Source organism: Podarcis muralis, chromosome 18, assembly GCF_964188315.1.
Source record: "Podarcis muralis chromosome 18, rPodMur119.hap1.1, whole genome shotgun sequence".
Classification (NCBI taxonomy): Eukaryota; Metazoa; Chordata; class Lepidosauria; order Squamata; family Lacertidae; genus Podarcis; species Podarcis muralis.
Genome location: NC_135672.1, coordinates 13,132,038 through 13,154,254, shown reverse-complemented (window position 1 = coordinate 13,154,254; position 22,217 = coordinate 13,132,038). Strand labels below are relative to the sequence as shown.

At 51.4% G+C, this 22,217-nt stretch overlaps 4 protein-coding genes across 4 annotated transcripts in view; 2 read left to right on the top strand and 2 right to left on the bottom strand.

Annotated features, from left to right (window-relative positions):
- Positions 1 to 266: 266 nt before the first annotated feature.
- Positions 267 to 10,928, bottom strand: AP1M1 (adaptor related protein complex 1 subunit mu 1). Its single transcript, XM_028713417.2, has 12 exons — positions 10,760 to 10,928; positions 8,988 to 9,144; positions 8,006 to 8,073; positions 7,125 to 7,255; positions 6,630 to 6,777; positions 5,844 to 5,970; positions 5,131 to 5,273; positions 4,562 to 4,633; positions 4,178 to 4,336; positions 2,941 to 3,066; positions 2,470 to 2,545; positions 267 to 1,709 (listed from the first exon to the last, which is right to left on the bottom strand). Exons 1-12 carry the CDS (start codon positions 10,799 to 10,801, stop codon positions 1,687 to 1,689), a joined length of 1,272 nt encoding a protein of 423 aa, XP_028569250.1. The 5' UTR covers positions 10,802 to 10,928; the 3' UTR covers positions 267 to 1,686.
- Positions 10,929 to 11,254: 326 nt separating this feature from the next.
- Positions 11,255 to 17,360, top strand: RAB8A (RAB8A, member RAS oncogene family). The gene is made up of 8 exons (XM_077921970.1): positions 11,255 to 11,415; positions 12,254 to 12,314; positions 12,666 to 12,726; positions 13,193 to 13,270; positions 14,315 to 14,404; positions 14,841 to 14,906; positions 15,363 to 15,413; positions 16,522 to 17,360. Exons 1-8 carry the CDS (start codon positions 11,292 to 11,294, stop codon positions 16,612 to 16,614), a joined length of 624 nt encoding a protein of 207 aa, XP_077778096.1. The 5' UTR covers positions 11,255 to 11,291; the 3' UTR covers positions 16,615 to 17,360.
- A 638-nt stretch (positions 17,361 to 17,998) lies between these two features.
- LOC114588466 (mitochondrial import inner membrane translocase subunit Tim13) lies at positions 17,999 to 20,460 on the bottom strand. Its single transcript, XM_028713783.2, has 3 exons — positions 20,310 to 20,460; positions 18,858 to 18,926; positions 17,999 to 18,234 (listed from the first exon to the last, which is right to left on the bottom strand). Exons 1-3 carry the CDS (start codon positions 20,418 to 20,420, stop codon positions 18,136 to 18,138), a joined length of 279 nt encoding a protein of 92 aa, XP_028569616.2. The 5' UTR covers positions 20,421 to 20,460; the 3' UTR covers positions 17,999 to 18,135.
- A 341-nt stretch (positions 20,461 to 20,801) lies between these two features.
- The window catches only part of FAM32A (family with sequence similarity 32 member A), a 2,721-nt gene continuing 1,305 nt past the window's right edge, over positions 20,802 to 22,217 (top strand). Inside the window, 5 exon segments of the mRNA XM_028713782.2 lie at positions 20,802 to 20,947; positions 21,175 to 21,242; positions 21,245 to 21,274; positions 21,277 to 21,317; positions 22,087 to 22,140. Of these exon segments, the coding sequence (XP_028569615.2) occupies positions 20,871 to 20,947; positions 21,175 to 21,242; positions 21,245 to 21,274; positions 21,277 to 21,317; positions 22,087 to 22,140 (270 nt within the window). The 5' untranslated portion in view covers positions 20,802 to 20,870.

Sequence of the window (22,217 nt, the reverse complement as noted above, 5' to 3'; positions counted from 1 at the left end):
CCTTCGCTGCTTTGGGCTGTGCTTCCAACGACTGCAGCCAATGGGGATTTCAGCTCCGGGTCGCCACTGAACCCCTGGGTTGCTAATGGGAGTCCCCCATGGGTGTTGCAGCTGAGGAAGGAATCCCCTCCTGTTAGGGGTCCGTGCCAGCTGCCCCCTGCTTCAGATTCTTGCAGAGAAATGCTCCCCTCCCTCATATGCCCAGGCTCCCTGACCCTTCCCACACACACCCACACACCCCACAAAGAGGCAGAAGCCAGACAGTGTTTCCAGCCCAAATACTGATCAACAGAAGCTCAATTTATTTGAAACAGACTTTTCGGCAACAAGTGAACAATGGCCTCTTCGGCAGGAACGGTGGTTTGCTTGCTTGGTGGTGGTTCCGATGGCTGGGGGCGAGGAGGGGGCAGTGGTGGTCCCGTGTCTTCAACCTGGCTTCAGCAGGTAGCGCTAACCCGGCCCCAAACGTCACCCCGAGCCAGTCTGTCGAAGAAAACCTTTACACACAACCACGGGGGTGTCCCCGTTTCCGCAGCAAGAGCCACACTGGATTTTCCCCTGTGGCTCCGGCAGGGCCTCTAAAGCTGCCTGAAGGAAGGCGAGGAGATCCCAAACTTGGCTTTGTTTACTCTTGGGAAAGGCAGACTCGAACACTGGATTACCGGCACTGCAGACGTTTTCGAGCCAGAGCTCCGGGGAAGGGGAGGAGGCGGAATGAAAGAAAGGGAGAATGACATGGAGAAAAAAAGATGTGCTTCCTAAACAGCAAAGCCCGACTGGTCACTGAGTAAAGGCAAATTTCTCAGGAGCAGGTGGAGTTTGAGGAGGAGGCGAGAAGAGGAAGAAAAGCATCGACATCCATCCAATTTTTGACACACACTGTTAGAAGCCGGACACTCGCAAGAACACTGTGTGCCTGTTTCCTTCTGCTGGGAGACCCAATTGCTGCCTTTTCAAAAGCAGTGTCAGACGTCATGGCAAAACATGGAGAGAAAGCTTCCCCACACCCCAAAATGAGGCTAATTTTCCAGATGCAGGGACTCTTCTACCACCAAGGAGCAGCCCGGCGTGGTCCAGGCATGGATTTGCCAACTCGGCTGCTGCTTGTGAAAACTGCAGAAATCGGTTCTTCCCCCTCGGCTCCAGAATCGGTGTAAATTTGCTCAGTCCACCCGCTCGGAATTCCCTGCCCTCGTGGGAAGGAGAGAGAGAGAGCAGGTTTTCTGCATGTGATGCGTCGTCCGGAGTCTCCGTTCCGAAAACAGGCCTGCGCTAATAAGTGTGGGGGCTTTGAGGGGGTCCGCAGAGGTCAAGCAAGGGTTTCTCTGGCAAGAAGGGCTTGGCTAATACTCGGAAGCGGCTCCGGAAAGCAGACCGCAAACGGTGCTCAGGTTTCTGAAGCGCGGAAATAAGACTGGCCAGGTTTTTCCTGAGGTCGGGCTCTCAGGGCAACAGCTAACTCCTAACGTGATTAAAACTCCTAACGTGATTAACACTGAACAAGAGAAACACACACACATTCACACGGTCGGTGCCGAAGGCTGCCGGATTTGGGACTCGGGCTGGCTCCCGCTTCCAGCCGGCCAAACCTTCCCCACCCCACCCAAGAACCACCTTCCGAGCACCAAACGCGTTTCTGAACTGGAAGATGCGCCGTTTCCTCGGTCGTGGCTGTTCAGACGGCCCTCACTGCGTCCGGAGTTGGTAATCTAGGGCAGAGGAACAGGAACGGACGGGAGACGTTTAGAAACTAGGAGGAAGTGTTTTACTGAGAGCAGCGAAGGAGGGGGGGAGAATCCGAATTGCTGTTCCTTAAAGGTAAAGGGACCCCTGACCATTAAGTCCAGTCGTGGCCAACTCTGGGGTTGCGGCGCTCATCTCGCTTTATTGGCCGAGGGAGCCGGCGTACAGCTTCCGGGTCATGTGGCCAGCATGACTAAGCCACTTCTGGCGAACCAGAGCAGCGCACGGAAACGCCGTTTACCCTCCCGCCGGAGCAGTACCTATTTATCTACTTGCACTTCATGCTTTTGAACTGCTAGGTTGGCAGGAGCAGGGACTGAGCAACGGGAGCTCAACCCGTTGTGGGGATTCGAACCGCCGACCTTCTGATCGGCAAGTCCTAGGCTCTGTGGTTTAACCCATAGTGCCACCTGCGTCCCTGGTTTGTTGTTAATTTGCTTAAAAATTTGGAAAACTAGTCCCTGCCATTGGAAGAATGGCAAATTAAACTGTTGGGCTACGTCAAAATGGCAAAACTGAAACCCAGCCAGATGGGCGGGGTAGAAATAATAAATTGCATTATTGTAAGTTGAGCCCCTACTCCTGCTGCTTCGCAAGCCCAGGCCCTCCTGTTCCCCGCTGCCGTTCACACATGTATTTGCAGCATCAACAAGGCAAGCCCCGCCCCAGACCGTTACCCCTTTCTCAGGTGCAAGGAGGCGGAAAAACAGGCGCCTCTCCACCTACCTCCGTTCTGAGTGATGTAGCGGACCCAAGGCAGGGCCTGGTAGCCGCTCTTCTCAATTATCTTCAAGTAGCGTACCTGCGCGGGGAGGGAGAAAAGCAGACCGAGTCACTTCCTCTCTCCATATGAACCTACCCAGACCCCAAGATCATCTTCCGAGGCCTTCCTTCGTGTGCCTCCTCCTTGAGAGGTGCGGAGGGTGGCAACACGAGAGCGGGGCCTTCTCTGCAGTGGCTCCCCGTTTATGGGATGCTCTCCCCAGGGAAGTCCGCCTGGCGCCTTCATTATACGCCAGGTAAAAACGTTCCTACTGATGGTTGCATAAATTAACAGAACTTTGTAGAATTAGTGAGTATGACGGCCAAAGAAACTGTGGGATTGGCATGACGGCTTGTTAGCCCGGCCCCCCATCTTCGCAGCAGACAACCCTAGCCCCCCACCGTCCCGTCACCCGACAGCGAAGGGCTTATCACCTGGATGCCGGAAGTGGTGAAATACGGGATTTCGAACTTGACGCTGATGGGTGGCTTCCCCTCTTTGTCCTCTGCTTCCACGCTGGGGAGTCCAAAGTGAGCTCGCATCAAGTACTCCTTCCCTCCCTGTGGGGAAAGGCAGAAAGTCAGGGCTCATAGCTCCCCTCCCTGAATTCTGCTGGAACCATTTATAAGCCCCCTCAGAGGATGGGGAGAGCCAGGCTAGGCTGGGAAGGCTGCCTTCTCCCTTCCTTCCAGACCGGCAAGACCCTCGGAATTCCCTGTTACCAGAACATCCAACACAGGTTCCGCAGCTTCCGACTGGCAGCTAATCGGAAGCTGCGCCTGGTATCTCAAACGTTTTGGAAGTCGAACGGACTTTCGGAATGGATTCCGTACAACTTCCGAGGCACCACTGTATATATAAAAATTAGTATCGGTTCATCTGCCTTGAGACATGCCCTCCATCTCGGTCTCCGGGTTCTCACCCAGGGTCCAAACAAACTCACCCACAAAAGCCTGACAACATTCAGAGGTGCTAAATGGGGGCTGAGCGAGGGGTGGAGACGCTGTTCCAAAAGTGGCCACAGTCAGATCCCCAAACAGACTTGATCTCCTCTCTCCGGGGTCAGGTGTTCCCCTCTTTCCAGACACCCCAACAGTGTCGGATTTACGTATAAGCTAAACAAGCTATAGCTTAGGGCCCCACTCTCTTGAGGGCCCCCAAAAAAATTAAAGGAAAAAGAGATTGGATGTCTATTTCCAAAATATAAGATGAAAAACAAATAAAATAAAACCTACATCCAGCAACAGTGTTTTGTGTTGTGTGGGCTCCTAGGAGGTAAGTCAAGGGCCCCTCCTGCTAGCCTGCTCCCTAAAACATAGCTGTCAACTTTTCTCTTTTTTTAAGGGAAATTCCCTTATTCCAAATAGGATTCCTCGCAAGAAAAGGGAAAGGTTGATAGCTATATGTCCTAAAATATCCCTGGTTTGCTCCTTTCTATATATAGGGTGCCTACATTCTGCATGGACTGGTTGCAGGGCAAAGTGTGCAAATGGCTTGATACCTATTGGGTCCATAAATGACCATAAAGCATATATTCAACACAAAAAACAGCAGCAATTTGTTGTGGACAAAGGACAGTCGGACATATAAAGGGCCCCATTACCTTCAGGAGCCGAGGGCCGCATCAATCCTCAATCCAGCCCTACACCCCAAAAACCCAGACAGGCTTACCGGGAAAGACTTGACCGACCAGACGATGGCGCTGTTCTCGGGCACCCACTTCACGCTTCCGACGGTGGTTTTGAACTTTGGCGAATCTGCGTCGTTCGGGACAGGGATGTGGATCTCCACATTGTTGGCTGTTGACCTGCGCTTGAACTGGCTCTTGGCCTAAGAAAGAGACCAGCACAAAGGAGAAACGGGAGTCTCGTTTTTTGTCCGTCCTCCCCGCCCCCCATATTGCTTTATTAGTTTCGGAAAGAAAAATTACTGTCAACCAAAAAAAAAACCCCAAAGAGTAATACAATTTACAAAGGGTGAATTAAATTCTTACAACACAGCTTCCGTTGTGACTTCCAGTCACCCCAAAAGAAACAGAGGGAGGGCCCCGCTCACCTTGATCATATACTCTATGCGGCTGTGGGAATGCTTTTCTATGACCGACTCGATCCAGATCAGGGGTTTCACCTGCGGGCGAAGAGAGAAAAGGGGTGTCAGGATAGGTACCGTGAGGGAAAAGCAGGAAAGCCCCCGGACACAGCGGCTGCGGAGAAGAGGGGTCACTCTCTGGGCTGGCAACCAGGCCAATAATTTGGGAGAGGACTGCATGGAAGGTCTAGCATAATAATAACAACAAGAATTTTTTATTATTTACACGTTGCCCATCTGGCTGGGTTTCCCCAGCCACTCTGGGCGGCTCCCAACAGAATATTAAAAGCACAATAAAACATCAGTCATTAAAAGCTTCCCTAAACAGGGCTGCCTTCAGATGTCTTCTAAAGGTCAGGTAGCTGTTTATGTCCTTGACATCTGAAGGGAGGGCGTTGCACCACCACCGAGAAGGCCCTCTGCCTGCTTCCCTGTAACTTGGCTTCTCGCAGGGAGGGAACCGCCAGGAGGCCCTCAGGAGATGGGAAGGCATAAGGAAGGGATTTGCTCCTGCCCTCGGATCAACACAGACTCACGTGAGTGTTCAGGCGATAAGACATGAGCTCAAACTCCCCATCGGGCGGGATGAACGAAATAGTCCTGTCATTTTCGAAGCGAGAGAGGCGGACGCACTGGTGGAACTTCACATCCTCCAGTTCCACAGATTTGCTTTTGCCTCCTGGTGGGAGAAGAAGAAGAAGAAAAAGAAGATTAAAATGAAAAGTGCCTTAACTGTCCAGGAAGGAGAACTGGCGATGATTTGGGAATAAGGAGGGAGGCTGCGGAGAGACAAGTGGCCCTGAAAATGCAAGGGAGAATCTGTTTTCCTACTCACACACACAAACACCCCCCTTGGTTCTCAAACTTCATGCTTTCCGGAAATCCGTTCCAAAACCAAAGCGTTCCCAAACCAAGGCGCACTGCTTTCCCATAGAAAGTCATGCAAGATGGATTAATCGATTCCAGACTTTTAAAAACAACCCCTAAAATAGCCATTTAACGTGGATTTTACTATCTGAGAGCACTGATCCATAAAACGAAAGCAATAATCAATGTACTGTACTATAAAATAAAGAAGACAGTATTGTAGATGATAGCAATTAAAAATATATTTTTTTCTTCTCCACAATGATGACTAAGGTACCACTGCAGTTGAAAAGACCCACCTCTCTCCCCGCGAAGGGTGAGTTCCTCAAAGAGGCAAGGAAAGAACCCGAAACGTTTTGGGAGCCGCCACAGACATACTCACGGCCAGTGTTGTCGAAGAGGACTTTGTCGTTTAAGCCCAGGCGGAGCTCTGGCATCCCGGAGAGGAAGACCCTCATTTTGATGGAGCCCACGATCTCGCTGCGCAGAACGTTCCCGTTGGCGCTCACCTGGGGCGGGAGGGGGGGGGGTCACTGGACAAGGACCGACAAGGCACCGACCAGCCGCAGGAGGCCACTTTTTGAGGCCTGCCAGCCGATGGCGACGGCTCAGGCGATGGCCGAGGGGTATAGACAGATCGGAGTGTGAGGAGGCAAGAACAAACGCAAGGAAGTTCTCCAGCTCCCACCCCACCCCGAGACGCAGAGGTCAAGTGGGCAGCTTCCAGGTCACTGAATCAGAGGGTTTCCTCGTCCTTCAACCATCTCACGGCTGACATTATCAAACTTGCAAGCTCAGGCTGCACAGGAAAAGCATTTCAGTTCCCAAAATTGATCCCGGCTGCGCAGATAAAATATAGTGGACAGAATTCTACAGGGTGTTAAGCATGTGAGAACAGTCCAGATCGCAGGCATCTTCTCTTGGTCGTCAAGCAGACGATAGTGAAGGTGCCTAATTTCGAACACTGTTCTTAGAAGGAAGGGAGATTTGGCGATGGAGCTGAGGGAAGGGGGTTCTCCTTCTCTGGTCATCTTTGTGCAGGCCGTGGGGTGTGCACGTCCTCCCGGGGGCAGGGATCTTATAACGCCGCCCCCAGTGCAATGGGTCCACACCCTACAAGCGTAAGGGACCTTCCTCCGAAAGCTCATAAGCAGAAAGGCATACTCACAAGGAGGTTCACCGATTCAATGACGTCCAGGAAGACCTCGTTTTTCCGGTACTTGATCCCTTCCGAACGCCAAGACACGGCGTTGGTAACGGTGGCCGGAGGGCGCGGCGCTCCCGTCTCCAGCTTGTGACCTTCTTGGGTTATGTACCTTTCCGAAAACACAGGCAGGAAGTCAAAACGCAACGCTCTGCACCTTTCCGCCCCAGAGACATGTTTAAAATGATTCCCCAGCTGGCCGGAAAATAACAAAGAGGTTATAACAAAGGGCAGACAGAGGGACACACCACCGATCTCTTCTCCCCCAAACCCCAACTTGTGTCTCTAGACTCAGCCTACACAGCAGCTGCTCTTGAGCTCAGACATTTGCAAGCGGGGAGCCACCGCAGAAAAGGCCCGCCACCCGTCGGTAGCAACTCTCTCCTCTCCTGCCAAGATTTCAGCAGCCAATTTTGAGTCTCCGGCTGCTTCTCTCGGAGATTCAAACCAGACACTTACTCTTGTAAAATCTTGCTGTCCGTGGTCTGTGGGTATCCAAAATCCATCAGCTCGTCTAAGAGTTCGTAAATGATCACAAAGTTGTCTCGGATGCTCTCTTCCTCCAGCTCTTTGAAATACTCGGAAAACACCTGAAACGGTCAGGAAAGAGCACGAGGTCACCCAGGACCAAAGGTTAAAGTGGCAGGTAGCAGGTCTCCTCAAATAAAAAAAAGGTTGTTCACAACCTTTGAAACTGCTAATGCTGGAAAGGCGGGGAATGCATTCGTCAACCATTCCCAGATTTCTCCATCGCTGTTGACTCAATGCTGTACAGTGATACCTTGGTTCTCAAACTTAATCCGTTGTGGAAGTCCATTCCAAAACCAAAGCGTTCCGAAACCAAGGGGCGCTTTCCCATAGAAAGTCATGCAAAACGGATCAATCTGTTCCGGACTTTTAAAAACAACCCCTAAAACAGCCATTTAACATGAATTCTGCTATCTAACGAGACCACTGATCCATAAAATGAAAGCAATAAATGACTTACTGCAGTCACACAATCAATCAGTAGCTGAACTGGGTTCCACACAATCACAAAAACAAAACAAAAAGAGCCACAAAAACGCAAAATAAATAGCAAAACAAGACAGACCTCAGCGTAATACTCAAAATGGAAGTGTGGCATTCAAATCGGAGCACATTCGGCTTCCGAAAGGTCGCCAACCGCAACAGCTACTTCCGGGTTTGCAGTGTTTGGGTTCCAAGGCGTTTGAGAACCAAGAGACCACTGTATTAGGCTCCTTTGCACAAGGGAATGACAAAATCCACATGCGGGAAAACCCTCAGGGCCTCAACATCTCTGATTCAATCTGCAGGAACACAGTAATTGCCACACTTACCTGAACGACCTTGTAGAGGAAGGAAAACACCAGAGAGACGCAGGCGTTCTTCTTAGAAGTGGCAACCACTGGGAGGGGGGCTGTGTTGAGGAGTTTGTCGCTTAAAAGGGGGGGCATCAACAAACACATTTGCAGGTTTTCAAGTTGACGGTTCTCTGTATTTCTTTTACATTTTATTCGCTCCGCTTTGCAAACTTCCCTCCCTGTTGACCAATCGCCACAAGGCGGATAATAATGCTAAATTTAACCATGTGAAATCTACCAGGGATGAAGCACAGCAGACCTTTTCCTGGCACTGGCTAGGTTTAAATGAACACAAGCCCCTGTGTTGCAAAAGGTAACAATCTACAAACATGCAAATGGAACACGCTGGCGAATAACTGTTAGTGAATACAGTGGTGCCCCGCAAGACGAATGCCTCGCAAGACGAAAAACTCGCTAGACGAAAGGGTTTTCTGTTTTTTGAGTCGTTCCGCAAGACGAATTTCCCTATGGGCTTGCTTCGCAAGACGAAACGTCTTGCGAGTTCTTGCGAGTTTGTTTCCTTTTTCTTAAAGCCGCTAAGCCGTTAATAGCCGCTAAGCCACTAATAGCCGCTAAGCCGCTAATAGCCGTGCTTCGCAAGACGAAAAAACCGCAAGACGAAGAGACTCACGGAACGGATTAATTTCATCTTGCGAGGCACCACTGTATATAATCGGTTATGATGTCATTCAAAATATACAAACAAGCCACTTCAAAATGATGTATATATTGTACAACACATCTCACAAAATATACAAGTAACTACAAGTAGGGGGGGGTGTTCTACATGGATAAATACGGTATTTTATATTTGGGACCTTGGAATTCTTATAAAAAGGGGATTTGGGGAAGGTGGGGGCTGCCCACCTTCTTCATAGCAACCATCTGCCTTGTATCGTGAAGCAGCCCTCCAAACAGAAGAACTTGGAAAGGCAAGCTTTGCTTTGGCAAAGGATACAATATAAGTTGTTGTGTTTGATCCACATAAATCGGACGCCTCCGTGGGCCAGGATGGGAGACAGAGTCCCTTCCTCTTCCTTCTCCATGAGGATCGGCATGAAATGCTCGACTTCCGACATGTCCACATCTCCGCGGTAATTTCTGCAGATGAGGACCTGGAAGCGGCAGGAGCGTGTGGGGTGGTTTGGGGCAGAGAGAGAGAAAAAGAGAGAATCTTTAGCAGCTGAAACGGAAGTCTAAACCATGACGTTGCCACTGTTCGGTCACACCCAGGAACCGTCCCCTGCAGAAGCACCACCACCGCACCTACATCCGAGGCCCAGAAGGAAACCACTGGCTTCCTGCTTTCGGAAGGAGACAGGGCCAGAAATCTGCAGGCTGCGTTGCTCTTTTTGCAAAAAAAGGCAGTCCCTGCCCAGTGACAGGCAGGGCCTTCCTCTGGGAGGGGAGGTGCAGATCAGCTCCCCACCCAGCTAGCTCCCTGGTCTCTAATAATAATAATAATAATAATAATAATAATAATTAGTATTAGTATTTGTACCCCAGCTGGATGACTCTCTGGTTGTCAATAATAAAAATACCGTAATAATTAGTATTAGTATCCATACTAGCATTGGGACCCCATCCAGCTAACTCCCTGGTCTCTTCTTCTTCTTCTTCTTCTTCTTCTTCTTCTTATTTATTATTTATTAATTTGTTGTTTATATTTATTTGTTTCCTGCCCATATGGCTGAGTTTCCCCAGCCACTCTGGGCGGCTTCCAATAAAACACTATTAAACATGAAGAGCTTCCCTAAACAAATACTGATATAATAATACTGATATTATTTTATTATTATTTATACCCCAGCCACCCTGGTGCAGCTTCCGACCCCGTATCATCCTAATTTTATTATTTCAACCCGCCCATCTGTCATCTGTCACTCTGGGTGGCTTATGTATATAAAAAAGGTAACCAAACATCAAGCCTTTCAGACGTGACAGGGCTGCCTTCCGAGTCCTGGACAGGTGGGCTGCTTTTGGCTAGAGAGGCTCCATTCCTCGGTCCAGTATCCCTGAAGGAGCGTCTCCACCCCCATCGTCCAGCCCTGATACTGAGATCCAGCGCCGAGGGCCTTCTGGTGGTTCCCTCCCTGCAAGAAGTGAGGTTACAGGGAACCAGGCAGAGGGCCTTCTCCGTGGTGGCACCCACCCTGTGGAACGCCCTCCCAGCAGATGTCAAAGAGAAAAACAACTACAGTGGTACCTCGGGTTAAGTACTTAATTCGTTCCGGAGGTCCGTTCTTATCCTGAAACTGTCCTTAACCTGAAGCACCACTTTAGCTAATGGGGCCTCCTGCTGCTGCCGCGCCGCCGGAGCACAATTTCTATTCTCATCCTGAAGCAAAGTTCTGAACCTGAGGTACTATTTCTGGGTTAGCGGAGTCTGTAACCTGAAGCCTGTGTAACCTGAAGCATCTGTAACCCGAGGTAGCACTGTACCAAACTTTTAGAGTCTGAAGGCAGCCCAGTTTAGGGAAGCTTTTAATGTTTAATAGGCTATTGTATTTTAGTGTTTTGTTGGAAGCCTGAGGAAACCCAGCCAGATGGGCGGGGTATAGATAATAAATTATTATTATAATTCCCTTTTCCTCTGCTCATCCCTTGGGGGGGGGGGGAGTCCCACTGGACACCCCCCCCACTGAAGGAACCCCCTCCCCGGCCCCTCCCCCCCCCGCTTTTTCCTGTCAGGCGGAGGCGGGTAGACTGCTCCTGCCCAGGGAGGCTCACCTTCCCTTTGAGGTCCAGCACGTAGACGGCGCTGGCGGACATGGCGAGGCGCTCGGAGGGGGGCGGGGAGGCCCACAGGCGACCCCTCCCGGGCGGCAGCAGCAGCGGCCTCGGCGAGCTCCCAGGCGCCGCTTCCCCGCTTCGGAGCCGGAGAGGCCGCACCAACGACGCGCGCGGGCTAGAGCGGCGCTCTCTTCCGGCGCGCGGGTCGTGACGTAGCTATTACAGCGGCGCTCTCCCTCTTGCTCTTTCGGCGCGCGCATCATGACGTGGACTTAGAGCGTCCCTCTCTCTTTTTCGTCGCGCTCGTCGTGACGTAGAGGCTAGAGCGGCGCTCTCCCTCTTTCGCAGCGCACGCGTCATGACGTCGCCTCCAACGGAGGTTGCTGACGTGGCACCAATGGGATCGCCGGGCCTCGGCCGGAGGCGGGAGTTCCGCCGGCCTCCTCCAATGGGAGCCTCCCCGCCCCGCGGACGGGCAGCCCCGCGGGCCTATCGCCACCCGCGGCCGCCGCTTCCCGGCCTGAGGAACATGGCGAAGACCTACGACTACCTCTTCAAGCTGCTGCTGATCGGCGACTCCGGGGTGGGGAAGACGTGCGCGCTCTTCCGCTTCAGCGAGGACGCCTTCAACGCCACCTTCATCTCCACCATCGGTGCGCCGGCCCCCGCCCCTCTCCGTCGCCATGGCAACCGCGGAGCGCCCCCTCCCCCCCCCCGAGATGGCAGGCCGACCTCGCGGGGTTGGTGGGAGGACCCGGAAGGGGGGGGAAGGCTCCAGCTGACGCCCCCCAAAAGAATTATAATGCACCTGACATCCCCCCAAGATAATAATAATAGCCTGCAACTGACACCCCCTAATAATAACAATAATCATAGCCTGTAGCTGACACCCCCCAAAAGAATAATAATGCAGCTGACACCCCATAATAATAATAATAATAATAATAACAATAATAATGCAGCTGACGGTGCGGGAAACACCTCTGGGGCTGGCATGCAAAGTGCGGGGGGGGGGCAGCCTTGTGGGGAAAGACGGGAGGAAAATAAACGGAGTTCCAGGGGGCAGCAAAAAAGGAGACGGAGAGCTTAATATGTGGCGCTGTGGGTTAAACCACAGAGCCTAGGACTTGCCGATCAGAAGGTTGGCAGTTCGAATCCCCGCCATGACGGGGTGAGCTCCCGTTGCTCGGTCCCTGCTCCTGCCCACCTAGCAGTTCGAAAGCACGTCAAAGTGCAAGTAGCTAAATAGGTCCCGCTCCGGCGGGAAGGCAAATGGCGTTTCTGCTCTGGTTCGCCAGTAGCGGCTTAGTCCTGCTGGCCACATGACCCAGAAGCTGTACACCGGCTCCCTCGGCCAATAAAGCGAGATGAGCGCCGCAACCCCAGAGTCAGCCACGACTGGACCTAATGGTCAGGGTTCCCTTTACCTTTTTAATAATTGTCAGCTGTCAAGTGCCACCTGTTAACTGGCGGGTGGTCTTCTCTGTGCAGGAATCGATTTCAAGATCAGGACGATTGAGCTTGATGGCAAGAAGATTAAGCTGCAGATCTGGTAAGGCAGCCCAGGAAATTATCCTTTCCAGTTTGTTGGGGGGGTGCGTGTTCCTGAGACTCCTACGAGGAAGGGGCTGCCACCCTGACATGGGTGGCAGCCCTACAGATGATCCCTGACAAGGCCACTGTGATGGCAGAGCAGTGGCACAGCTTATGTTGCTGCCACGGCGGGAAGAACGCAGAACATCCCAAAATGGCGCAGCAGCACACTAACCTCCTGGGCCTTCTCCCGGCACGGCGGGCCTTTTACCCCACGCTAGAGCTTCTCGGCCAGCGTAACTTGAGGGCAAGGCAGCGGAGGCCCTGCCTGGCTGTTGTCGTCATTTCTCTTCTTGTGCCTTTCCTCCAGGGACACTGCTGGGCAGGAACGCTTCCGGACAATCACGACGGCTTACTACAGAGGAGCCATGGTGGGTAATAATAATAATAATAATAATTTATTATTTATACCCCGCCCATCTGGCTGGGTTTCCCCAGCCACTCTGGGCGGCTCCCAATCAAGTATTAAAAACAATACAGCTTTAAATATTAAAAACTTCTCTAAACAGGGCTGCCTACAGATGTCTTTTAAAGATAGGATACCTGCTTATTTCCTTCACATGTTCCACAGGGTGGGCACCACTACTGAGAAGGCCCTCTGTCTGGTTCCCTGTAACCTCACTTCTCGCAATGAGGGAACCGTCAGAAGGCCCTCGGCGTTGGATCTCAATGTCCGGGCTGAACGATGGGGGTGGAGACGCTCCTTCTCCCTTTGACTCGGTGCTGGTCTCCCTTTGTCTCGGGTCGCAGCTGACCTTGTTTTTATATACCATATTTTTCACTCCATAAGACGCACCTGACCATAAGATGCACCCTCTCCCCGTTTCTTCTCTTTAGGGCATTATGCTGGTGTACGACATCACCAACGAGAAGTCGTTTGAAAACATTCGGAACTGGGTCAGAAACATCGAAGAGGTATGTTCTCCCGCTGCTCTGTCTCTGTGGTCGGAGGCTGTCTGTTTCTGAATACCAGCTGCGGAAGCTGCCAGAGAGGAGAGTTGCTTTTGTGGAAGTCGTGGTGTATATCCGTGGACACGAAAGCTGGGTGGGAACAACATCAGTCAAGACCAGAGGCAGAAAGAAGCCTCTCTCTGCTGTTGTTGTTGTTACTTTATTGAATTAATATACCGCCCTATACCCAAAGGTCTCAGGGCGGTTCACAAAAAAGATCACTATAAAATCAAAATAAAAGCAATAACCCAATACTTCACCCCCCAAAAAAGAGTCACATTTTAAAAGGGATGTTGACCAGGTCAACCAAATACTTGGTTAAAAAGGAACGTTTTTGCCTGATGCCTAATTTAGTCTGATTTAGATGGGATATCCTCTCCCTCCCAGCCTTTTGCGACTAGAAATCTGGCAGCAACTGTAACATACATAAAGACTCCCCTGAACTTTTGGGGGATTTCATTTCCCATAATTCCTAGCAGGAAGGCTTCGGGTTTTGGGGGGAAGGAGCATTTGAAACGGGCTGCTTCTGTTCTCGGACGCTCAGAGGAGGCTCTCCTCCTCCCCGAGGGCTCCTCTTGTCGCTCCATAAAGCCTGCTTCTCAGAGGTGCGGTTTCTTGCAGGATCCGCTGTGGGACAGGACTGTTGCCCTCTAGAAGGTAACGAACGGTGAGCCAGCCCTTCTGCTCGCTCATTCTGGCTGGCAAACCCCTCCGGAAAATGCATCTTGCCACGGTCCCTGCTCTGCCATTGCCCAGTTCTGCAATTAACACGGAACGCTTCTGCTTTGTTCCGAATGAGCGGCATGGCACTGTGGGGTTTTTTGCAAGCATTTGAAGTGCAGTGAAAGTTTCATCGGCTAAGGGGGGGGCCTCTGAAAGGCCTTTTCCCTCTCACAGAGCGGGAGGAGAAGCACTGTGTCGGCATCTCAGCCACCAGCTCTGCATAAAGACCAGGCTGTGTCTCTTTTTCTCACCACTGCGCTTTCTCTCTCCCCCCACCCCCCGCAGCATGCGTCTCCAGATGTGGAAAAAATGATCCTCGGGAACAAGTGCGACATGAACCACAAGCGCCAGGTCTCCCGAGAGCAAGGAGAGAAGGTGAGGGCGGTTTTTGGCGTCCAGAGATTAGCCGGTCGTGTGTCATGGGAGAGGCAAGGGGGATGTCGAGGGAGCTGACAGCCAGAACAGAGAGAGACAAGGAAGCACCGGCTAACTTGCAGTTAGCCGTTTCATTGAGGAATCAGAACAGGAATAATAATTATTATTATTATTATATTTATTATTTATACCCCACCCATCTGGCTGGGTTTCCCCAGCCACTCTGGGCAGCAATCTGCCTTCAAAAGTCATAGTTGTTTATTTCCTTGACATCTGATGGGACGGCGTTCCACAGGGCGGGCGCCACCACCGTATGTTGGATTCGGGAATGGAAATTTTTTTAGAACTGTGTTTCTCAAGGCAGATGCTGGTTCCTGTGTTCAGGGCCCGCCTGCTTAGCTGACCTGAGACCTTTCCTCCTTTTTTTCTCGTTCAGCTGGCCAGCAGCTTCGGCATCAAGTTCATGGAAACCAGCGCCAAGGCAAACATCAACATAGAGAACGTGAGTGGCGGCCCTCTTTCCCGGAAGCCTTTTCGTCCGGTCCAGAGGGCGGAAGGACGCCTGGGGCCCAGTCCCCCAGGCAGAATCTCTTAAGCCCTTCCAACCCCACTCAGAGCTGCAGCAAATCTGCAAAACGGGGGACCCGCTGCAAAAACAGCTGCCGTGCCCCATCATTTCTCCCTCTCCCAGCCCACAATTCTAATTTGCAGAGGTCTGGCCTGCTGCTGCTGCTGCTCTTGCAGGTGACGGGGGACATTGTGCAACAATCTGTGGTGTGTTGTGACAGGTCACAAGGGCCACCAAAAGAGCTAATTGCCCCCTCCGCCTAACCTCCCTCGAGTCTTTGGCTTTGCATTTTGGCGTGAGCGCCAGGAGGGCAGCGCGAGCTACGAGGCCTCGTCCGATCATTTTCACATTTATATATATTTTTTTCTATTTCCCCCTTTTAAATTTCAGGCGTTTTTCACTCTCGCCAGAGACATCAAGGCGAAAATGGACAAGAAACTGGTGAGTCGCCTTGGCTAGAACGCAGGTTTATTTGTTGCGTTTATCTCTCTCCATCTGCAAGGAGCTCAAGGCTCCCCCCCCCCCATTTAATCCCAACAACTGTCTGGTGCAGGTTAGGCTGAGGGGAATTGACTGGTCCAAGCGTGCTTCAAGGCTGAGTGGGAGATTTCAACGCTGGTCTCCCATGTCCTAGTACGGCACTCTTAACCGCTAAACCAGGCATGTCCAACTCTCAAGAGACTGCGATCTACTCCCACAATAACAAGGGTTTGCAGTGTTTGGGTTCCAAGTTGTTTGAGTACCAAGGCGTTTGAGAACCGTGTGTGCATGTATCTATACACACACACACACACACACACACACACACACACATAAAACAGTATTAACTTGTTCAGTGTTGTATAAGAAACTAGCTGGGTTGAGGAGCATAGGTGGCAGAGGGTAAGAGTCTTATAACGCACTATCGTAAACAGTTAACAACGCCAGCAGGGTTGTAAGGCGGCTTGTGACGATAATGGTTAATGCCTTTTTGTATTTTTGTAAAAAATGTAGACAGGTCGAATGAGTGAAAAAGGAAAACGTATCAATGCTTTGGTGTAAAAAACAAACTGCGAAAGCCATGAGTTGGGTGGGAGGGAAGTCGCTAAGCTCATACGAGCAAAAAGTAAAATGGAAAATAAGGGTGTATTTAAATATTTAAAATGTAAGTGTAATAAAATATTATTTTTTAAAAAAGTTCTACAATGCGGCAGGAGGGGAGGGGGCAAAATGAGCTTTGAGGTCGCGGCCTTTGGAGTTGCTAGGAGCATAGAGCCCAAAAGTAAAATGAGGATGTATTTAAATGTTTAAAATGGAAGCGTAATAAACATATTATTTTTTTTAAAGTTCTATAATGTGGCAGGAGGGGAGGGGGCAAAATGAGCTTTGAGTTCGCGGCCTTTGGAGTTGCTAGGAGCACAGAGCCCGATTGCTGGGCGCGATTGCCCTGCTCCCTCCCCAGGCCAGAGTTTGACCTGGAGCTCCAAGCAAAGTTTGCAGCGAAGGGGGGGGGCAGGTTGGAACCAAAGCCCACCTGAATAACCCTCCCGTGGTCCTTTTGCATTCACAGGAAGGCAACAGCCCTCAAGGCAGCAGCCAGGGGGTGAAGATCACCCCCGAGCTACAGAAGAAAACCAGCTTTTTCCGATGCACCCTCCTCTGAGGGGGGGGCAGCCTTACCGCGAGCCTGTGCTCAAGCTTCCTGGGCCGTGCCTGCTTGCAAGAGGCTCCTTCTTCCGTTCTGCCTGTCTGGCTCTGACCCCACCAACGCAACCCGCTGCATTTGCTGGAACGGAACTGAGGAAGGGGCTTCTTTCCACGACGGACTCTCCCGCGTCGGAGAAAACGCCGTTTTCCCCTCCCGTCGCGCCTGCCAGACGGGAAACACATTGCCTGTTTGCAGCGTGGGGAGGGGGTTGCTTTGGGGAGAAAAGATGCGGATCAAGAAATCAAGACATGGGAAGTTTCCTAATGGGTTTCTCTCTCTCTGTCTCTCTCTCTCTCTTTCTGTCTCTGGGATGTGTTTTGGATAACTGTATCAAGACTAGTAGAAAAAAAAAGTCAGAATAATTCTCAATGATTTCCTGCTGAATCCCCAAATCTACGAATGGTCAGGGGTGCAGTTGGAGCCCCCTAAGACATTTCTATCAGGCTGGATCACACAGCCGGCTTAAAAGCACTGATTTTGTTTTATTTTTGGTAGCAGATTTTAACACCACCACCCCCTTTCCTTGCGTCGCTTTGTGGGAGCCACAAAGCTCACCGAATCCTTTCACAGACACGGGAAAAAAGGCATCTGAATTCTGCTCCTGGTGTGCTCTTGGCGATGATTCTAGACACTCCTGTGATAGAAGTTGCACAATGCCTCGATACACAAATGAATAAATCTATTTTTTTAGAGAAAACAAAGCTTGTGTGAGATGCTACTTGAGTTTGTGATTAGGAACATCTGCCAAACCTCTGGTTGCCTTCAGTGGGGCCCCAGTTGCTGTCTGGGAAGGTCTCCTGGGAAGATGGATTGCTCTGCCCAACCCTCCCCAACATCTACTTTTTAAAAAATTATTATTATTATTATTAATGCCCTGCCCATCTGGCTGGGTTTCGCCAGCCATTCTGAGCAGCTTCCAAGAGACTATTAAAAAAAAAAAACCATTAAAAACTTCCCTAAACAGGGATGCCTTCAGATGTCTTCTAAATGTCAGAGAGTTGTTTATCTCCTTGACATCTGACAGGAGGGCGCCACCACCGAGAAGGCCCTCTGCCTGGTTCCCTGCAACCTCACTTCTCGCAGGGAGGGAACCGCCAGAAGGCCCTCAGGAGATGTCTGGGGTGGAGACGCTTCTTCAGGTCTACTGGGCCTTTGAGGCCGTTTAGGGTTTTAAAGGTCAGCACCAACACTTTGAATTGTGCTCGGAAACCTAGTCCCCTGGTCCAGATTTTTAAAACTACTTTTCAATTGGATGACCCCTGGGGTCCCGGCATTACAATTCTGCTGAGTGCCTAGACCTTGCCAGGGCACAAAAACGAAGACTGCCAGGAGGCGGTGCCACAGGTTTGTCATTTTATTTCCTGCCACCCGGACCAAAATCCTGCCCACCCTAATTAAACCACCTTGCTGGGAGGCCAGGATAGGTCCCTCGGCCAAGTCCATGGTGGGGCTCCTCAGCAACCCCACTGCCCCCCATCACATGTTGGCTCTCTCCCTCTGCAGCCGGGAGTTGTAGGCCCTCGAGACGGTGTTCCAGGCATCCATATAGCGGTCCATGCACATCGCGACGCATTTCTGAGAAGGGAGAGGAAAAGGAGAGGGTGGTCAGGAAAGAGGAGAAGGCGGCAAGTCTCCATCACTGGGGGCTGGGGGGGGGGGGAGCCTCCAGCCCACCAGCTCAGTAAAGGGGGGGGGGCTATTGGGTTGCTTTTTTAAATTTAATTACGAATTTTGCGGTTTGAGATCTTGATTTTATTCTGTGAACTGCCCTGAGACCCCTGAGTATAGCGGGGCGGTATATGAAAGAAAAAGAAAGGAAGGAAGGAAGGAAGGAAGGAAGGAAGGAAGGAAGGAAGGAAGGAAGGAAGAAAGAAAGAAAGAAAGAAAGAAAGAAAGAAAGAAAGAAGAGAGAGATAGGGGAAAGGGAAGGGAGGAAGGGGGAAGGGAAAGAAAGAAGGAAGGAAAAAGAAAAAAAGAGGGAAGGAAGAAATAGGGAAGAAGGTGGGTGGGTGGGTGGGAGGGAGGGAGGGAGGGAGAAGAGAAAGAAAAAGCAAGAAGGAAAAAGAAAGAAGGAAGGGAAGAGAGAGGGAAGGAAGAAATAGGGAAGAAGGAGGGAGGGAAGGAAAAGAAAAGAAAAAGGGAGGGAGGAAGGAAAAAAGGAAGGAAGGAAGGAAGGGAAGACGGGCGGCTAGCCTCACCTGCTCGGAGTTGTCGAGGGAGCTCCCGGGCTTCCCAATGCACTTCCGGAAACATTTGTCTGTCATCCTCTGCAAAGGAGGGAAAAAGGGAAAGTTTGAATGGAAGAACAGAGACGGGGTTAACAGTGGCAGACATTGGCGTCTCAAATTTCGGGGGCGCCCTGTGCACCACCAAAACCTGCCCCTCCCCACCTCTTGCCTTCCGTTGGGTGTCATAGTCGGGGCACCTACTACAGCCCCCCCAGAAGTCCGGCGCACCCCTAGATCAGCCTTTGAAGGTCAAGGAGGGTCCCGCAGGCTGCGAGGTCTTTTCTGGGGGGGGGGGAGCAAGAGTTGCCTGTAGCAGGGGGGCTGGCTTGAGTAAAACATAGGGGGGTGGGAAGAAGAGGCAGTTAAGCCCTCCCTTGCGCAGTCCATCCCAGGACGGGGTGGAGGGGATGCCACTACAGAAAAGCATTGAAAATCCATGTACTTTTGTAAACCAAGAAGATATTTAATTAAAAAAAACATTTTTTTAAAAAAAAGTGTAGGAATGAAAATCACGGCAGACGAGCAGTAGGTGTGATGAGAGGCGTCTACCGGGTGCAAGCCCTGGGAACTCTCTTTTATTGAATATTACAAACATTGCCACAGGTGTGCTTGTGGCTGATTGGTTGATACAAACACAAAGAAACTTGTTGCTGATTGGTTAACATAAGTACAAGGCGAGAATTGCATGTGAGAGGTGGGAATTACATGTGAACATTAATCATCGATAGATTAAAGGCTGGGAAACGAGGTTGGAACCAGACAGGGATGAAACCTCCTAATTAAATTATAACTAAAGATTGATATAGCATAAAACAATTACTAATGATTGATCATAACATGAAAGAATATAATAATCGAGTTCCGTAGATGTGGTCAGCTATGCACTGAGAGCAGTTCATCATGAACTTAAGATGAACTGAGCAAGGAGGGAATGTCTTGGTGTTTGGAAGAGGTCTGTTCAGTGTGTGCAGAAGCAGGGAAAAGATTATAAGCGAGGCTTCCCAGAATGCAAGAGAAAAGAAGCAATGCTTCCCCATAATGCAACAGTTATGTGCAGAGAGAGATCTTATGTGCAGAAAGAGAACTTCCCTTCAAAAAGCATTGGAAGTACTCGGTTGTTAGAGGTCCTGGCCCACCCCTAAAGTTTTCCAACTTTGATTTCCTAAAAAAAGAAAGCATAAAGCTCAAAAGCAACAGGGCCCCCACCCCCACCCTAACAAAATTCCCAGCTCTGCCCATGGCAATGCCCACCCACCTTTATTGGAGGGGGGGATTTGAGACCCCTCGGCCCTCTTATTGGGGTCCCAGAGCCCCTCATGGGGGTGGGCGAAAGGGACCCCCCCCCGGTTTCCTCCCTCCCTTTCCCCCCAGGTAGCCTGCTCCTGCCCGGGAGGCTCTCTTTCCCCCCCCCCCCCCGCTCACCTGCAGCAGCTCCTGCGCGTTGGCCACGGCGATCTGCACCTTGACCTGCTCCATCAGGGCCCCGGGGTCCAGGCGACCCCCCGAGGCGAAGTCCCCGTTGCCCGACGCCATGGCCCGCCGAAGGAAGGAAGGAAGGAAGGGGGAAACGCGCATGCGCCGCGCGGCACGGAGGACTGCATTTCCCGGCGGGCAACGCGGGGTCCACGCACGCGCGGTGCGTCTGGAGAGCCTAAAACGCGTAGGGAGGACGTAATAAATGTAATGCGCGTGCGCTTCGCTATAGTTTCCGGCGAGCACGCATGCGCAGTGCGTCTGGAGAGAGAACTCCTGGCGCGGCAGAAGCGTATTTAGTTTCTCTACGGCGAGGGAAGCCCGGAAGCCGCTCTAGGCTGTCCCCTCTCGCTTCCCCTCCCCAACGGAAGTACATGCGCTCTCCACCGGCCCTTACTCATTTGCCCCGGAAGTTCACTCCCGCGGCACCCCTTCCCTACATTTGCCCCGGAAGTTTATGTCGGCACCCGGAAGTGGTGGCCGGAGCGGCTGGAAGGAAGGAGGAGGAGGATGTCGGAGTACGAGGCCGTCCAGCGGGGCCCTCTGCGCCTGAAGGCCGGCGTCGGGGTGTCCCCCGCGGGGAAGCGGTGAGAGAGCAGAGCGAGACGCCCCCGGGAGCCTCCTAGAAGGGAACTTCCGGTGGCGCGGGAGGGACTTCCTGCTGCTTTGGACGAGCGGGCTATAAGGCCCTTAGGACTTACAAAGCGCTTGTGCGCACGCGCGGGAGGGATGGCGCCCCAGGAGCCTGCGGAACTCCCTGCCACGGGAGGAAAGGGGGCGGCCGCCAAGCTAGATGGCTTTTTTCTCTTTGCAGGAAGAAAAAGAAAGATAAGGAGAAAAGCAAGATCGTGGACCAGATCGTGAGCAGCAAGATGCAGGAGGAGAGGAGGAGGAAAAGCGGGCCCTGGACAAGAGGACCCAGCGCAGCTGGCCTACGAGAAGATGCAGGAGAAGCGGGTGGGTGCTTGCCGGGAGCAGGCAAGGGGGGGCAGTTTCACCCAGAAAAATACTGCTCCCTTTCCTTTATGGGGTACCCAAGAGCCCATATAGAGTCTGTAGGAGAAAATAACAGAGGCCAAGCAGAGAATATTGAGAAGCAAAGCCGCTAGTAAGCCTGATATTTATTAACTGTTGCAACAGGGTCCTCACTCCCCACATTCTGGAGGGACCCAGAACAATGGTGCACAAGCCCTATATATAGACTTTTGAAAATTGCCTCCCCTGTAGCTCAAGACCACCCCCCAAACATCATCCATACGTCACAGAAAGAGGTGGTCCCCAGCAGAAATGGGAGGGTGTTGCTTCTCTCCTGTCTGCCAGGAGACCTGATCATGCCTTATCAATTGCCTTTTCTGGGTAGCCTGGCCATTCCTTGGAGATTGTAAACACTTAGTTCCTGAATCTCTTATGCATATTCATAACAGATACTTGCCAGACTGTATTTACAGGGAGGCTTAAGCCCCTACAGTCCAAAGGCAATTGGAAAGTTTTTTCCCCATTTCCTTCCTCCTTGCAGAGAAATATTTGAGGTCAATTTGGGAGAGTCCAAATAGCTTCAGGATTGCTCTCCAGTACTTCAGACACGTGGTTTATATACTTACATATGTGTTTGCCTTTTACATTTGTGAACATTTATTTTACATATATAAGAATTCCTATAACACAGGGGAAATGCGCTGAGGAGGGACAAAAGTAACCGCTCTTCTTTTTCCCCCCTGCCCTGCAGCAAATCGAGAGGATCCTGAAGAAAGCATCCAAAACCCACAAGCAGAGAGTCGAGGTGAGTCGCTGCCCCAAGGGGGAGAGATGCTGCCTTAAGCACGCTTGCTCTGACAAGAGGTTCTGGGGAATGGTTTT